At 41.5% G+C, this 18,877-nt stretch overlaps 1 protein-coding gene across 8 annotated transcripts in view; it reads right to left on the minus strand.

Moving 5' to 3' along the window:
- MTUS1 (microtubule associated scaffold protein 1) overlaps positions 1–18,877 on the minus strand; it is a 118,743-nt gene that overhangs the window by 3,364 nt on the left and 96,502 nt on the right. For 7 of the 8 annotated variants that reach the window (XM_063155977.1, XM_063155975.1, XM_063155973.1 and 4 more), the window contains 7 exons: positions 14,566–14,632; positions 6,582–6,796; positions 5,960–6,065; positions 4,900–4,973; positions 4,700–4,795; positions 2,077–2,193; positions 780–877 (listed from right to left, as the gene is read on the minus strand). In XM_063155977.1, the coding sequence (XP_063012047.1) occupies positions 780–877; positions 2,077–2,193; positions 4,700–4,795; positions 4,900–4,973; positions 5,960–6,065; positions 6,582–6,796; positions 14,566–14,632 (773 nt within the window). Of the gene's footprint in view, positions 1–779; positions 878–2,076; positions 2,194–4,699; positions 4,796–4,899; positions 4,974–5,959; positions 6,066–6,581; positions 6,797–14,565; positions 14,633–15,433; positions 15,532–18,877 lie in introns of those variants that run through there. The other variant, XM_063155981.1, reaches the window with a different exon arrangement.

Here is an 18,877-nt window from a genome sequence, read left to right on the forward strand (position 1 = left end):
CAGAACACATAACCCAACTTGGAGGCTGCAGTATTAAAACTTAAAGAAAGGTTTGAAAGTGCATAAGCCTTTGCTTGGCTCACAACTGAATTCCAGCTTTAATTGGAGGACTGACCATGTTCTCATTCTAGCTATATTTAAACTGGTAGCTTACAGAAAGCAGGAGAAAGTCCCAGTAAGAAACATTCCCAAGGACCAGAAAAAGCATCAGAAAAGTAAGGCTTAAAACAACATGTGCTTTTAAACACCTGTGCTGGAGCCTTTGGGTCTTGTTGCAGGCTCAGCTCAACATGGAAGCTACAGATTTCTTTACACCAGAAGAGTCTGGCCGTCCATTTAAGCAACCGCTAGGAGGAGCTCAGACCTGTTTTATTCATGTTAAATATTACTGTTACTGCTAAATAAACCACACTGATCGAAACTGGGGACAAATCACTCACTGAAGTGGTTATAAGTATGACCTAAGTCTAGCTTACAAGCCAGTAGTACTTAAAAAGGTCAATCTTTGTATGATGGTATTTCTGAGTTGCTTTTTCTTCCCTAAAATACCGGAGTACTAAGAACATACTAAACATTTATCCCCTTTCAAAATGTTCCTGCTTGTTAACTGTACAAAGGAATGCACATTTGTAGAGGTACAAGTGGGGAAGAAATGGATGTGTTCTTTAACAGAGTACTAAAAAATTGCATTCACCAATACTTCAAGAGAATTTTCTTTCTTGTCACAGGAACCCCTTCCCCCTGATTAAAGGCATCTAAATGTTCGCAGATATTTTCACCTTGAAAGCTCCATGTGTTTGTCCATCCGAGCTTTTAATTCTTCATTTTCTTGCTGAACCTTCTTTAATTTATCCATTAAGATGGTGTTGTTCTCCACCTTGGAAAGAAGGTCACAATTTGAAATAAAACCCATACGTGCACTCTTCAAGCTTCTGACTGAACTATCAGAGATGTTGGCAATCTGGAGTTTGCAGAGCTTGTTACAGTACACACAAAAACATCCTACTTAGCTTATCCCTTCATAACACTGGCACTTGGCCACTTGTGCTGATGAGATGCCAACAAGGAGGATTGCTGTTAACCAGCACATTCCAGTAATTTCTGCCAGTGATGGGCAGTTTTAGATACTGTAGTACCTTACTAGACAGAAGACTGTCTAGAAATAACATGACAAATTCAAGAGTTCCCCTGATAAACAGCTTTCCTACTGCTCTTCTGATTCCACATCACTGCTGGAGGATGTTATAAAAATAAAAGGAAAAACTGATTAAGTGGTTGCATGGTCCAAGGCCTTTTACACTGAGGCCAATGTCTGTTGGAAAAGATGAAGGTTTGCTAGCAATTTGCCAGTAACTGCAGACTAGAGTAACATACACTGCTGCACAATACTGAACAACTGACATCAATGTGTTCCTTTGTGTCCAAACCTCTTTCTATACTTCCTCATTAAAATCTTGCTTAAGCAAATATTACAACAGTGTTCAAAGGCCCCACCCAGGAGGAGGACCCTGTCCTGTCACAAATAACAGCATGCTAAGGGATTACAAGTCCTGCCTCTGAAATTGAATTTTCATGTGGAATTACACACAGGTCAAAGAGACAGTCACACAGCTAAATAAACAGCTTAACAGGTAAAATGACTGGCCTAAGCTAATCAAGACTTACTCCACTTCATATCTGATCCCTTCTTGTTAAATTAGGATCATTTCCTTCCTAATGTATTCCTGACAATGCAATCTATCTTCCATACCACTTGAGCAATGTAGCAGGTAAGGATTCTGTTCTTTAGGGGAAGAGGCTCCCAGATAACTGTACTAACATAGCAATAGTTATGCAAACCAGCAGTTGTCTTAAGACGTTAAAAGGTCATTTAGAGCATTGGGTCTTTTTTTTTTTTGCCTCTTGATATATATCCCAACACTGTACCTGCAACGTGAGCATGTCCCATGAGGAATTCCTGTTTCCTTTTAAACAAAACCTATTAATTCTTGCATGTAAGTCTGTCCAGCCCAAGTTCATTATAGGAACACAAGTCAGAGACACAGCCCCAGCATGCCAGACCCAAGGAATGCTCACCAGCTTTTCCATCTTCATTAGCTTTATGTCCTGCTGATGGAGTTTCTCATTCTTGATTTCCAGCACTGCTTTCAAACTTTCCAGCTCCTGTTCCAGGTACATAATCTGTGGGTTTTTCTGAAAGATTGCCAGAGAGTTTGCTTAGTACCCTGAATTTCAGGAATAATTTAGATGTTTCTCTGCTATTCTGAAAAAACAAGGAAATAATTACGGTAACGAGTTACTTGTTCTAAGTGAAATCAAGTCAAACACTAGAATAAATAACAAGATCTGATATCACTTTCTCCTTGTTTTTTGTTTGTCCTTCAGGGTAGGTGGACAGTTGCAGTTGCTTCATCAGAAGTTGTTCAGAAAACACTTAATGCACAGACATGAAAAACCCCTGTGAATCAAAGGAAGGCATGAATGCTGTCACAGCAAAACTTGTTTCACAGGAGTGCCCAAAGGCCTTAAGGCTAGGAGTTCCAAAATTTATTTCATATTACTCATAACCCATCCCAAGGGATAATTTGAGTAAACATCTGAAGAGTTTTCAGGCACTGGAATACTTCAAAAAAGCACCAGAAGTTTAAGTTCTGAACTTGACTGTAGCTTATGTTCCCTGGTTTGAGTCTGAAAGTAGCTGGCTCATAAGCAGAAATTGAAAGTTTTCAGCTTTACCTTCTTCTGAAGCCTGAAAATGCAACTATACATAAAAATTTTGCCCTGGTACACATCCATAACTTATCTACAATATAGCAAGTTAGGACTTTTTTATTTTTCCTTTTTGTATTGTTTTCTGGGAGGTGGAAGGGAGATCAGGAGGAGGCCGCAGCAGGGTAAGATGTGGCTGCCTCAAGGACCTGTTTTCCAGAGTAAGAAACCATTCAAACACTGCAGAGTAAAACAGATTGCATTTCAAGGCAGTCACAGCCAAAAAAAGGGAAAATAGAGCAAGTCTGAGTCCGCTTCCAGATAGTGAGAATGGAACATGAGCTGAACTCAATCAATGATTAAGCATGTTGTGTAACTAAGTTTATCTTCAAAATCAAACAAAACTTGTTTCAGTGCATTTGGGTAAGAACACAGGTGCACTGCACTGAGTAACAGCTTCACTGCCACAGCACAAACCTCGGGCAGGAGGGCAATGCCTGCAGCCTTGTGGGGTGTGGGCCCACAAGCACAGGGCCAGCACACGTCACAAGTAATAGGGGCTCCAACACCTAGGGCATTCTCCTGCTTGTTTTTAAGGCCTGTGGCAGTAGTGGTTCTTGTTTAGCTTTTGATAAGTCAGTGTGAGGGTGAAGCGTGCTGTGTGAGGGTGAAGCATGCTGTGCTGCCTCAGTGAAGGCAGCAGACAATCTGTTCCTGTTTTGTGACTTTAACATGGAATCTAGCAGCTAACAAGGAAAGCAATCCTGAAAAGTTGAAATGTTATAGTATGTTCAATATTCACTTTATTTTCTTTCTCCCAAGTCCAGGGGTCTTAAAATGTGTTTTTAAAGTCAATTCTGAGCCCCCACATTAGCTACTCAGAGGAGAACACACAGGCAAATAAAAAGACTGAAAGGACTACCTCTTTTAGCAAAAACCTGGGAATATCAAGTGACACTACCTACATGATACCAGAGAGGTGGAAATACATCTCTCTCTTCAAAGGGCCATTGGGAATTCCAATACTGCAGAATTTGTACTTAGTACAGAAGACTATGCTGAGTCAAACTGGTGCTTTTCCAAAGACAAGTCTCAAGCTTATCATGCATCTTATGCTGCCAGGAAAGCACAAAGCACATTTGCAGCTATGTAAAGGCACTTGACTATTGCTCCTTTAATTTAAGCAACATCTGAGTGTGCCTGTGGAATTACAGCTCAAACTCCCGCTGCCACAGCAACATATTGTGGTTGCAGATTCTTCTTGTGGCAGCTCTGTCCTGCCACTAGAATAAGCAATAAGAGAAAACAATACAGAACAAATTCCAGGAAAACTAGGGCAACTTCCACTAGAGGCATCCTAAGTGAGGCTTTAAGCATGGAATTTCTTTGTGGAATAAACAATACCACTGGTATTCCACTTACTTCTGAGTAACCAGAAAGATAAGCATGTTTGTGTCTAAGCCCCACCACCCAGTGCATAAAAAAACTCTCTCAGAAAACATTCCTCTCCCAGGAGCATCAGAGGCAACAGCAGCCTTGGGAGGAAAGGCAGGACAAAATAAAAGTATCTTTGAAGGATTAATCAGCAAAAAGTAAGAATCAATATTTGAATAAATGCATTAGAAATGAGCTTTGCAGTAGTGATGCAAGCCCACGTTGATCACAGCACTGATACAACAGTTACTGACTGTGCACAAAAATGCTGTGGGTACAACTCCTGTACACACATGGGTCTTCAGTTCAGCTGAGGTAGGCTATTAGTTACACCTCTGACTTAGATACTCAACAGCTTCATAGAATTCTAATGGTAAAGTTAATACACAGCATCACAGTGCTTGTGAAAAACATCTGGCTGATGAGCCATTTACAAAAAAATATTACTAAGTAGGGGACCCCTGTCAGGCTTCATTGCAAATTTTTTGCATTATGCAATAAAATAAACCCAGGCAAGATCTATTCATCCACATTACTGTGGAAGATCAAGACTTACGAGATTGGCTTTTTCTTTGGCTATTTGTTTTTGTTCTTCTAATTTCAGCTTCTCACTCAGAGAGTTGTTTTCACTTTTTAGTTCATCGATTTTTTTCTGAAATGTAAATATATTGTATCATTAGGCCAAGAATTCAGTGCATATATCCAAACTGCTTTTCAAGTTTTAAACTGTTGCAATGAACCCAGCCCTTAACAAACCTCCAGCAACTCCTGCTTCTCTTTAAAGGAATCTTCAAGCGACTTCCTTTCAGATTCATGGGTACTCTTGAGCTCTAAAACAAATTATTTTTGCAGATTTTTAATACCACATAAGACATGAAAATTCTTTTTGAAAGTAAACAGCTTGAAGAGCCAGCCTATAAATATATGCATACATACAGCTGATGGCAACACAGAACATTTATCATTAACTGATGTAAAGCATTTATGAAGGATCAGATTTATTCCCACTTCAGATTTGCTGATTGTCCCCTCACGTATCCATTTCATTGGCAAACAGCCTGTCAGTTTTGGGAGCATTCATTTGCATGCAACAAATGGGTTTACTTAGCACAGGTCACATCTGACACAAGTTGAGTTTATGGAAGGAAACAAAGCAAAAATTGAAATTGTTGAAATTGAAACTTCTAAAAAAACATTTATTTTCCTACTTTGGATGCCATGCAGAGGAGTTTGCTCTTTGAAAGCAATAAAAGCATGACCAGTCTTCAAGACAAAAATGTATCACTGAAAACTTAGCTCTCAAGTGGAGTGGAAGGAGTATGGAAATCATCATCCCTTAAATCAATGAGACACAATATCATTTAAACCTGAGCATGTCACCATCCCCTCCCTGAAAAACACCTCTGCCACAGTGTACAGTACACAGTGTAGGGTATTTCTTAACATATCCATGTCATTATGGAAAGCACACAACCCTACTCATCCTCATTTTCAGTTCTGAGGTGCTCCTTACAGAACCAGGGGGTGGGAGGAATTATTCCATCACTTGAGATTTTGAGGGCAGTTCAGGTGTCTTTTACTGCAAGAAAAAGTCACTTTTTATAAACTATTTATAAAGTTTCATTCAGCTACAATTGGATCATGGTTTTTGCTGTATGTAAAATAAGACTTGTCAGTTCCGACGGAAGGAGTTCAGCCAATGTTTTTAAACATTACACAGAGAACAGCAAAGGGGACACAATGATCAAAACGCCTGAATACTTTTGTTTGTGACTAGCAGTACTGTAGCATATGTACTTAAATACAAAATACTTGCCTGAAAAAGAGGATTCATACTCCTTTTTCAGCTCCTCTACTTTTTCTGAGTGCCTGTTTTCCAGTTCCAGCTTAAAGCTTTCATGTGTGCTATTTAAATTGTCCACCTGCAATATGACAACATGATTTTTCTCCCCTTACATGTATCAACTTAACCCTTGTTTAAAGCGTTGTTTCAATGGCTTCATGTACTATGTCAAGTATATTTAAAATGGTCTAGCAGGATTCAAAAGAAGCTAAGCCATGTACAAGGCTTAATAAATGAGAATGATGCCTTACAGTTACCACTTCCAGAGTAAAACATGTGCATCTCTCACAAGCACGGAGTTGCAAAGCAAGGTCAGAGGGCAGGTGTTTTTCTAGAAATCTTAAAACTCAAGCTGACCCAAATAGCCCATGGATCTCTAGAAATAACTTAAGCTGGCAGAACACAACCAATCTCCACCACATTTAAACATAAGCCCAAGATCTGTACAGCTTAGTGTGGTAGTATTTTTTATTGCTGCAATGAAGTGGAATTTCACATTAAATAACTGTTATTAGCAAAACCCAGGATTCTCTGAAGGCTCATTTGTAGCAGAAAGCAGTTGCTAGAGAACTTTTCTACTTTGAGTGTTACAAACCTGCTCCTGGAGTTGGGCTTTATACTTTTCAGCTTCCTCAATGCAGATACTTCGGAGTTTCTCACATTCTGCAGTGTAAAACTGTTTAAGCTTCTCCTCCACCTCAGCTAAATCATCATTATGTTTCTGGTTTAACTTCTGCAAATACCCTTCATAAGCAATTTGCAGTTCATTCCTGTCTCTTTCCAATTTCTCACAAGCTGCAGAAGTGGTTACTGAAGATGTCAAAAGAAAAAAAAGAAAAGAAAAAGAAAGGAATTGGATCAAGTTCAATACAAAAGTCACATCTTCATTTACAGGTATTAAAAACAGTGAACACATTACACAGCAACATGGTTATATACAAAGACAAATATGATTTATCCATTAAATGTGTGCCTCCAAGGACACATGAACAGATCTTCACAAAACTATCAAATTCCATGTTTCTTAGGCTGAGAATGAATTGAACCCAGCTAAGCCAGGAGCCCACATAAAAAGCACAAGTGTGACAGATTGACACGACATGGAAGGAGGAATGTCTCATGAGGGACACTGAAGAGCTCCAATAAAAAAATTAATAGTATTTGCTACTTTACCTTATTTGATCCCATTCAGTAGAATATCTGTCAGAGTACTTCACTTTTTGACATAGAAACCACTTAGCTAAATTTGGAAGTCCTAATTTCCTGAAAACTGTATGTTTAATGACACCCATACTCAGACATACAGCAAAGAAGCAATTCTAGCTTGACATGGACCTGATACAGATCTGTCAATCTGAAAGGTACCCTCATGTGTTTATGTATGAGATATTTAAATATGCAAGACAGAAAATGGTTTTAGGCAAAAAGTGCAGAGTATTAAGAAAAGATAAATGCTCTGCAACTCTCTTTACATCTGCATTAACACAGGTCTGCTAAGAAGGCTGCCTAAGTTTGTCTCCCCATATTTGCAGCTGCTTGAAAGGCAAAACAGAAGTTAGCAACTTGCATTTTTGAGTTTGAAATATAGATGCCCAAGTCCAACCAGCCAGGCCTGAATGGGAGGAGTCATCCTCCTACTGTTAATATGACTGCAGCAAATGCCCGATGCAGTTCCAGCTGCACCCAAAGCCTGGAAGCAAGGTGAAACAGCATCTCTAACACAAGTGTGTGGTCACTGACCTTGTGCAAAACTGGTTCTATACAGACTCTATAGTGCTATGGTTTAAAATAAATTAGTCAGATGAGTGGCTGTTTAGGAGAAAAATCAACTAAATTGTTAACTTGATCCTCAAAGGCAGAAATCATGCATGCATGCACTTCACAGCAGACTGGCGCGCTGCCCAAAGAGTGTAAATATAAACTCTATGTAAAAGCATGGGAAGAGGCAAGGATTTCTGTACAGGCAGTACAGGAAATTCTCATCACAAGAGTGTTTGAACCTTAAGATAAATAAATTACAGTATCCTCAGGGACTGATTCCCAAAGTAGTAATGGGTCAGCTGAAGGGAAAGCAGCCTGCCCCAGCGGAGTGCCTCAAGTTACACGTGTCTTACTCTTTTTTGCTACAGCTCATTAAAAGCATGTGAGTAACTTGATGGATGATATTCTTTTAAGGGAACTGAAAATAATCTTGGCCCTGCTACCATCACTTGGAACCTGCAGTGGAACTAGAAAGTGTTAAGAGAGTGAGCTGTACTGCATGGAAATCAATCTACATGTGTGTCTACCTGAATTAGGCTTAGCAGCAGGCTTAGCTATGCTGGGTCTGTGCAAAGGATGTGCTGATCTGGACAGATTTAGGCCAAGCTCTTCATTCTCTGACTGGCAACGATGCAACAGGGGCTCAGCTGAAACCTACCACAACATTCTCTGCAACCCAAGCAGATTTCACAGTTTTTGCTACCTTCTGCAGCAGCACCAAAATAAATTTTTGCTCCTCTATCTTTATTTGTTTCAGAAACTTCTCTTACAACTGCTCCCTTAGGGAAAGGGAAAAAAAATAAATTAGCTTTCACACCACTACCACATTGCAGTGGCACAAAGTTATTGAATATATATATACACTCTCCATTGCCACATTTTTGGAGAAGAGGTAACACCATTGTTAGGGGACACTGTATGACAATGCCAAGAACCAGGCAGCAAGCCAAATGGAGGTGTTACACAGCCAACCACGTGCAGATGGAGCTGACCTTCCACAGCAGAGTAAGGGCATAGCTGAGAGGCAGGCAACTTGCATGGCTCACTTGGGGTAACTGCAGCAAAATGCTTCAAATGACCCACTTCATTTATAACCAACAGAGGAAGAAGCATCAAATTCCTTATTTGCAAGGCCAGAGCTATTCATTTGCCTCCAGTTAGCCAGAGGAATTTGCTGCCTATCATTGCCTTATCTTTAAATGTCAGCACGCAGAGCTTCAAATGATGCAAAGCACTTCAGAAAAAAAGCAAATAGCAAACCACGCCTTTGTCAAAGAAAACAGACACATCAGTTCCCCTTCAGGCAGTTTGCGATTCAGATTTATGAGAGGACTAATGTTACAAAGGCAAACAAAAGACTTTTGAAACTTGCACTAGCAGTTCAAAGTTGTTACCATAAAGGTAACTTGGCCTCCGCAAAGCTGGAGGCTGCAACGCTTCCTTGCACATCACAAGCCTGACTTATATCCCTGCCATCCAAACAAGAAGCAGAACTCCTACACAACCAGGGAGCTCCCAGTATCATGGTGATGCAAGAAACTGACCGTGGTTTTTCCTGACTTCAGGAGAAACACCAACTAAAGAATTGTTAATTTGAAATTATGAGATGTCCCATAAACCAAAGCTTATCTAAATACTTGAGACTGAAATGGGTGCAGCAAGTATTTTGCACAGTCCTGTCCCTCTGCACACTGAATCATGTATTTTACAACTGCTCTGCTTTTTTTAAAGAAAGTTGCCTTTTTCATGATTTGTCCCAAATTCCTTAATTTGGCCATTTAGCCACTGGCTAACCAAAGCTGATTGCTGCTCAACTGAAGAGTAATCTCACTGAACTCATGCTAAACTTGGAAGAAAAATTGGTAACTGGAACATGTGTTTTTCCAGTAGCAAACACACAAATCTATTTCAACTTCTCGTCCACTTCAGAGATACCTGAAGTGCATACTTCATAGTTTTTGTACAGTACTACTGTGTTTCCTTTCCCTTCTTGAAGTGCTTTTCTCCACAATTCCACATCTTTAGAACACAAACCTTGAGCAAAAAAAGAAAAAAAAAACAACAGGAAACAAATGGTCCAACAGCATTTCAGGGAAAAATCATGCCAGAGAGATGAATAGATGCACTATTTGTTTGTCTGTGAAGTTTGCTCCATTTTACCTGCAACACTAAACAGTTTTAAGGACAGTGTATATGGAATGCTATACTTGGCAGGCAGAAGCAATCTTTTCACTTCTTTATTCATATAGCATAGCCATTAATTCATTTTTCCCCTTCAAATATTAATATTTTTCCTCCGCTTGGTTGTCCCAGCCTCTCTTCCCAATCTACAACTGTCTCTCCCTGTATCAGTACAGCAGGGAGCAAGATTAATCTGTGGTTTTAGGCTTCTTAACACCTCTAATTATAAATGAAGAGCCTCATTCTTTTCCATTCAACCGTGACCTTTAGAAATCATGAAAAGTTTCTGAGATTTGGTAACAGCAAATCTTCAGAAATGCTAGTTTTGACATATAAAATAACCCTTTATTTGTAGTAGTTAACATCAGCCACTTGTATCTTGGGTATTTCACTACAAAGCTTTTTAAATGCCAAAATCATAAAACAAATGCTTGCAAGAGCAGCATGGAGAATCAGGCACATGGCAACTCCCTGCACAGTGCAAGCACATCCAAACCACAGCAACAGTGGCTGCAGCTGAAGGAGAGGACTACAAAAATTGTCTTTGTATCTCCAAGAAAGCTATTTTGTATTTTCACTAAAAGTAGCCAAGAGATAAGACCTTACAAGTGTGCATCTCCTTTCACTTTTTTTCCTTGCTCTAATTATAAAACCATCATCCAATACAGCCCTTATGGCTAAACTGCTTAGCTTAAACATGTTTCAATTTACATTCCCCTAAAGCTACCATAACCATAGCTCTAAGATAAAATACAATGGATTTTTTTAACCCTGAATTAAATGGTTTGCAAACAGTAGTTATCTTCATAAAATTGTCCAAGTCACTCACTGGCCTAGTTATGATTTATGGAAAGGCATTAGACTGTCTGAAATTCTAAACCACAGTTCACTAGGACAGTAAACTGTCAGCATTTTAATAGATGTGGGGGATGTGAAATGGGGATAACTACCACAAAAAAAGCCCAAGTATTTAGTACTACGTGATATTACACTGCACTAACTGCTAATTGCTCAGACCTTGTATTTCACACTGCAAGCTGTATGTTCTCTTGACCAGTAAATCTGCTATAGACAGGCTCACTTCCTTCTCTTTACAATATATATATCCACATAGTAATTAATTTATGGTATTGGCAGATTCTCAATATTGAAAATTCTTCTTTCCAAAAATGCTTTCAAGTTTATGACCAGGTTTCTCTTCGTTCTCTTTCTGGTGTTACTTCCATAATGAGACTAATTATAGAGGACATTAAACCACATTGCATATTTTTGTTCTTGGGCAAGTTAGACAAGGCAGGTAGCCAAAGAAGCCTGCTTTAAGCAACATTTAAGCATTTATGATTGAATAAATAACGTGAAGCACTCAATTCTCTGCTGGGAAGTAAATTCACATCCCATGTGCTGCAAACACTACAAGTGACAGAATGTTCAAGCAGGCAAACAGGCAAGTCTGTGAAGTGTGGCAAGTCAGGCCCTGTCTCAAGTAAGTGAAAGAAGCATCTGCCTATTATTAAGTATTTTTAATGATCATCTTAACCTGAAAACCGAATCACATTCACTGTAAAACACAACGGTCTCTTCTATTTGAACTTCCAAAGCATCTTGAAGATAATTTAGTAATAAAAAAGAACACGAAGGTATTCTGAAGGAAATACATTTAGCAATTGCCATGCAGCAGCTGGAGGTGAGAGAGAGGGGTTTGGCATTTGGCTGTCTGTGCAGGGTACACACAGGCCTCTCCAGGCCACGCAGCAAGGCTCACCAATGGAAATGTTCAAAGGGCCAAGGCTGGCGCCAGCTGAGTCAACTTTGCACCTGCTATCCTGTAGCAGGACTCAGCTGGATCACATCCAGCAGGGCTGCAAGGAGGCTCTGAAACAATGTGGAGTGCAATTGATTTAGAGGAACAGTTTCATACCTCTCAAGGAACATGCAGCCCTTGCAATTTCTACCTACAGAATTAAACGAGTAACTAGAAGTTTACACACTAGCTTGCACCTTAAGAGAAACAGTTAACAAGCAGCACATCCTAAGCTGCTCCAGGCTCCCAGAACTACTGTGCTTTCATTTAAGCCAATATCAGTAAACCAGTAGCTGGAGATTTTAATGAAGTCCAAGTTCAGAACCCAACTGTTACTGATTTTGAACTCCCTTTGGAAAAGCCCATCCCCAAACACCTATCACTGCTAATCCTTGCACATGTTTCCAGCTACTGAGAGCAGAAAACATTGTCTGGTAACCATCACCTGGCTGGCACAGTCACATTCTGGGACAGGAATGCCTATTTAAACCATTTAACAAAAAAGTATTTTGGTAGAAATGGTCATACACAATAACCCAGCAAAACAGACCATTTGACAGCAAGTAAATTTGGTCTTGCAAGGTAAATCAAGGAGCTTGGGAACATACACAGTTAAACTTCAAAGTAAGAAACTGAGAAGTCTAAACTGCACAAGCTTCAGGATACCCTCAAACTCAGCAGCATGCAGAGAACAGGCTGCACTGGGCTGTGCACACCCAGTTCCTCTTCTCAAGAGTGTCTGTCCCCAGACTGCAAACCAACAGTCATTAGAAACATGGCAACTGGAACTCCACAAAACATCTACATGGCCAAACTAAGACTCAAACAGCACTTATCTTTCCCAGCAAATGTATGCTTAGATCGTTCTGTGAATGAAAATCCACAGTACTTACGTCAAAACAGTCTATGGAAATCTTAAGTTCAGCTGAATCTATTTAACAGTGTCAATAGAAAGCTGATTAGCAGGTATGTATTTAAGCAGATTATTTTCAGCTAAAGCTACTGTTTTAAGAATGCCTTTCTCACACCTTGTCAACAAATTATTAATTTAACTTCAAAAAAAAAAAAACCCAAACCAAGTTATTTTTAAAGGTAGACAGAATTGAAGACCTGGATAGTTTTTCATTTCTATAATGAGATCCACTCCCTTTACATGCTGAGGAGAGCAGTACAGACAGGCTAGACATGTGACGTGGTTAAGACAAAGGAACTGCATGAAGATAAATAAATGCTTCATGAAACCATGGTCTGGAAACCTTACAAAGGAAGTGAGCCCCAGGCTGCCATTCAGATGCTCCTGCAGAACTGACCCAGGAAGGTCAGCTCTGTGAGGGGAACAGCTGACAGTGGCATCCAGCAGCACATCAGCCAGCATCCCTGTCTGAGAGCTCGGGGCACTCGGGTGTCACACATCCATCAGGCACAGTTGCATTTGAAGTTTTTTCCAGTTATCAACCTACTGAATGGCACATGCTTGCAATGGGAGTCTCATTTATGAGCTCATCAAGCTGCTGATCAAAGCAGGAAGATAACAAGTTTATGGGAAGCTCACTTAAGCATGAGGCATCCTTACAAAGAGCTACGCATTCAAAAAAAAAACCTGAACTCCACCAAAACCCTCAAATGTGGTAATGGCAAAAGTGTTGGCCAGCTTTTTGGTCTACCCATCTAAGCAGAATTTTCCCTTTCTAGGTAAGTGATAAACAGTACCTAGGTTGATAAAGGAAAAATAATGTTGAAGATGCAAGCCTAGAGAACAAAAGAGACTTTTTTACTCTGATAGCAATCCTTCTGAAGTCATTTCCTTGAGGTAAACAAATAGGGTTGCTCAGAGAATCACATCAAGTACATAAATAGAAATAAATCTGGTTTATAAAGTTTATAACACAACTTTTTAGTGATCCAAGAAGGCCTTTTCCACATTAAAACCCTAGTCCTGTTGTCACTTTAGGCTAATAGAAACATCAGTTGCAGCTGACGGGGAACACAACCCTGCACCCTGGTACTCCTTCCCTTTTCTCTGCTCCAGTCCCAGCATTCTTTCAGTCATACACTGAAGTCAGGGCAGGCAGCTTTGGCAAAACAGCACTACCAGGCAATAGTCTCAGCTGCCTTAGGTCCCCAGGCAGCTCACTGCATTGGTGGGGACATGGCTGCCCCTGCAGCAATGCTGCCACAAGGAGGACAGAGGGATGCAAAGGCAGGGGAAGGCCAGGCTCTTTCAAAGCCAGCCCCTACTGAGACTGGCCTGTAACATCTGCTAAATTCAAGTACGTTACATGGAGCTACCTCTTAATGCATTTAAATCAAGCTTCAAAGTTGGCAAAACCAGCCCCTGCACATCATAGCTCCATTTCATGTTATAGCCATCCACTAGGATGGGTTCAAAGATTTAATCTCATCAGCCTAAATGCATTTCCTTCTGTTAATTTCATGCTCATTCACCTACAGGTCACTAAGGCAAAAATGCAGATTTTGCACAGTATGTTTCACAGGTTTATGAATTTTTTGCTAGCAAATCTCTAGAAGACAGCATACAAATGAGTTAGGGATCAAACAGAAGTATATATGCTGTCAGCCATCCTCCCATTTTTTAGAAGTGAGTGCTGTGGTCATCAGACATGTGTTTTGCAAGGAGGCCCTGCAAGGCACAGTGAGATCAGTGCCAGGAATTCGGTGAACCTGGGGTCACGCTGTCAGGGCTGCGCAGCTCTGAAAGCATCTAAACGGAATCCAGTCAGGGAATTAAATGACTGCCATTACAGTACCAGGGCATCTGCCTTCTGCAGATCTGCTGCATTTCTGCTTCATGATGAATGCAAAAATAAATTCTTACTTAGTTCTCCTCGAAGGTTAAGTAGCTCTTGAGATAACGCTTTCCGCTGCTTCAGTGCTTCTTCCCTCTGCAGAGAAAAGAACAAAAAACCCCAAACGTTTGGTTACTAGTGGTCTGAGCAGGGTACCTTCCAGTAATTAACTTCCATGTGTTCTGTAGGAAAAACAAGAGCAAGAAGCCAAGGTATGACTCATTTAGGATAACAGTTCAGCTGTTACAATATACACAGATGTTCTTCTGTTGTTAAGGAAGTTATACTTTAAAACAAAGAACAGCTTTTTCCAGGACATCTCTGCAATTAAAATCCTACTTTGCAGCAATTAATTATATATTTCATGGTGGGTGTAGCAACATAAGCCTCCAGAACAAATCAAGTGGTAGATGTCAAGGGCACAGAAGTATAGTGTACGTGTGAAAGAGGCATGCATTAAATATTTATCTTAAGCTTACTCAAACAGAAAACCATCAACTTTGCTAAATGCTTAGTCTTCCATGAAGAAAAGGCACAGCCCTGTTCAAAGTTGAATACAACCCACCCTGCCGCTCGCAGCTCCTAACGCTAAGACAGACGGTGTTTCTCACAGGGAGACAATCACGCAGCGCGTGTGAACGGACCATGGCACGGCAGAAGCCCCCATCACCTCCCCGCTGTCCCCGAGCTGTGCCCCGGCCAGGAGGCCAGGCAGGCCCGGTGCCGCGGCCCCGCAGCCCGGGGGCACGGCCGGCACAGCCGGGCACAGCCGGGCACAGCCGGGCACAGCCGCTCCGCGCCCACCGCCACACGCCACGCGCGGGGCCCGAGGTCCGCACGCCCGCCCGGCCGGCAGGGCGCTCCACGGCGGCTCCCTGCCAGACAAGCGCCCATTACCCTTGCTGCAGCGCACTGAGAATACAGGCACAGCTTGCTGCTAGAGCAGCCCATCTTCCAGCGCCGGCAGCCCCCCGCTCGGCCCCCCGGCCCTCATCGGCGGCGGCACCGGCGGGCGGGCGGCTCCGGCCGGGGCCGGGCGGCGAGGCTGGACCTTGCCTCCGCAGGTTATCCTGCGTCCGCGCCCAGCGCTCCGACAGCGGCAGATACTGCGGCTCCTGCAATTGGCACAAGCAGCCAGCGATTACTTAAAGCCACAGCCCTTCTTTTATGCAAGGCGAGCCCAGACATTAGATCGATCGATCTCCACTTGCTCCGACGGCAGCCGGGATCACCGAGGGAACGCTGCCCTTCTCTGCACATAACCGAGCTTATTTTCAGTTCTTTCGGGCTTGTTGTACGCTGCTTTCACACCTAATTTGTTGATGCAAAAATAAACCATAGGAGGCCTAAACTGAATGGAAGAGCCACAGACACAGCAGCTTTGCTGCTGTCAATGCCCAGACTTGTGTTCAATAGTCCCGATGCATGCAAATAGCTTTAAATTTCACAATGTTTTTCCTTTAGCGAGGATACATGAGAGAAAAGGGGAAAAAAAAGCACTGGTCCAAAAATCCTCACACTTGTCCACAACTGAGCACAGTAGATGAACTTGCAGTCGGTCGAGCCACACCTACAGCTGGTTCTCCCCAGGGAAAACCTCATCTTTACAACAAACACCCCCTCTGCCCTCGGTCACTCACTGCAGCCTGACCACAGGCTTGCATCTTAAGAGCACCCCGTCCTGGAGGCAGGGAATACTCACTGCATGCCTGCAGAACAAATAAAGCAGTAAAATACTCCGTTCTTAAGAAAAACTAGAAAGAATAAGCACCCAAAACCCAGTCATGTATTAAGGTCTGACACAAGACTAATTAAAATGAGTAATTTTTATGCTATGCACTCATTTGCAAGTTTTAGAAATTATTATGCAGCTGTAAAGGCTGGTTAGAAGAAACTGCCAGCCCTTTACTAGAAATATTTTTATTTTTGACATTGTATGAGAAATATTCCCCTTTAATCACTCAATTTAAGCAGTCTTAACAATTCTTTGGACACTTTAGACTTTGGTAGGGCTATTAAGCAGCTGTGTTGCAGTTTTATATTAAGCACTTAGAGGCTTTTTACAGTGTCGGTGGGCTAAGATTGACAACCACGCCTCACCTCCACAGTAAATTCTCAGGAGAGCAGAGAGCTCAGTTATTGAAAGGACTTGCCCTGCTCTTCCCTGCTTGCTCTGCTCAGAAGGGAGAGATGAGTCATCTCACTCCAGTTCAGCACCAGTGCTCCTGATGATGATGAAAATGGGAATGCTACAGCGAGTTATCTGAGCTGCATCCTTGCACACTGGGACACAACCTGCTTTTTTCCAGCCCACTTTGTCAGTAAAAGATCTCAAATTCTCCCTGGTGGCTCTACCACGCTCCAGACCCTTTGGACATGCTAACCTTTTGGTTTAGTGTTTCCAAATGAGCTTCTTTGTGTTCTACGCATTTTGTATTTGTTTTCAGTTAAAGAAATTTGATGCAACAAGGGCATTTACAACCAGCATATGCTAAGGACTAATGAGAGGCTAAGCCTAAAAATCCAAAACAAAATCAAATAACACTGCCTGTGCAATCTTCATGGTTCTTGCTGCTCCTAAGCCCTGTTGCTTTTTTACTGGTGTTGTTTAACCTGTTGCCTCAGTCCAGCTTGCCCATTCATAGTTTAACAGATCCAAGTAATCCAGATGGATTTGGATCATCACCTCCTGCTCACAAACACCTTCAGAAAAAACCTGCCAGCATAAAACAAGAAGACCAAGTTGCTCATATGGATAAGCAGCCACCTAAAGTAGTCAGACCGACTAGCAGAACTTAGTACACTTTTATCTAAGTTCTGAGAGAACTGAAGCTGCAGGTATGGGGGCTTCCCCAAGAAAATGAATCTGAAATCTATATGCAGCAAAATACCAAAAGCACTTGTATAACCCAGAAAGAGCTTCTCTTCAGTATTCAAAGACAGGTATGCATATGCTTCGGGCAGGAACATCCAGCAAACTTCTTGTTTATGCTTAACAAGATTCTAGTTGAAAAATCAGTACCAGAAATTGGGAGAGCAGAACCAAGCTGGAGCATACAGGATCGAGCAATTTTGGCATTGTTATCCAGATAAATCCAGCAATAAGGATCATCCTCATTTGGCTGTCAGAGACTTACGAAGGATCTTCATACCCCTTTACAATTTCTTCTGGTACAATTTATGAATTTATATAAAGATCAGGTAGATTATTTGGGACCTATTTTTTTCTTTTTTACAAATAACCTATTGTAGGTTACACTTAAAACAAAATATTCTCCAGCCATAAACACGGAAGCTTCAGAAAAGAACAAGAACAGAGTTTAGGGATAAAAGATTTGCCACAGGCAATATTAGAGCAGTGCACCTCTGCCACTGAATGCTACAAAAAAGTTCCCAGCATAACAAGGGAGACCTGGACACTTCTTGCTGTGAGGAAAACTAGCCAGTTAAAAAATCCTTCACATTTTAAAAATTTGACAAGTTCAGGTAGACATATGCCCCACTGCAAAGACACTTGAGAAGGTGAGGCCCAAGGTAGAAGGTTAAAGAACACCACAGCTTCAAGATGGCAAAAACTACCAAGTCAGGAATGGAATAAATTATGAAGTTTGTCATTCATGTTTGTTTTGTTGGCAGTTATGCAGCCCAATTACAGGCTTAAGAGTATTTTTCCTGGCAACTAGCTGTTTTTGCTACAGCTTGAGATTCAAACAGACCAGCCTAGGGTCATTTTAGATACAAACAAGGGTGAGGACATATCGCTGTCTGAACAGTTTCCATTGCTCTGCTTTGAAAGCAGGAAGCTCTACAAAAGTCCACATTCCAGAATGAGCAAGAGGGATATTTGTACCAAGCACACAAAGAGCCTTCCTGCCTACATACCCATACCAAATCTTCATGTGAGACAGACCCAAGTTACCTCCAAGACATCAGGTTCTGAGCAGTTCTCAAGCTAGAATAGGTGGGCATTCCTCAAGTATGCCACAGCAACTTTGCAGACCACAAATATAAGAGCATGAAGTTTTACAGCAAACTGGAAACTTTCTATTTCCTTGGGAGAATGTGCAACTAGCCAGAGTAACCATTCCAGGTTTCCCAGCACACTCCTGTTCCTGGCCAGGTGGGGTGATGCTGGTGTGGGGGCCCCATGTTCTGCCTGCAAATCAAGGCTTTGAGAGCCACAGATAGGCTGTGCCTAGTCAAAAAGTCCTAATCACCTTTTCTAAGTTTTTCCTCCATGTTAAGAGCTCCAAATCCATCAACAGTTACTCAATATAAAAAAGCAAATCACAACAGAAACCAGTTTTTGAGTATGTGTGTCCAAATAAGCTAACATTGCCC

This window comes from Melospiza melodia, chromosome 5, assembly GCF_035770615.1.
Source record: "Melospiza melodia melodia isolate bMelMel2 chromosome 5, bMelMel2.pri, whole genome shotgun sequence".
Classification (NCBI taxonomy): Eukaryota; Metazoa; Chordata; class Aves; order Passeriformes; family Passerellidae; genus Melospiza; species Melospiza melodia.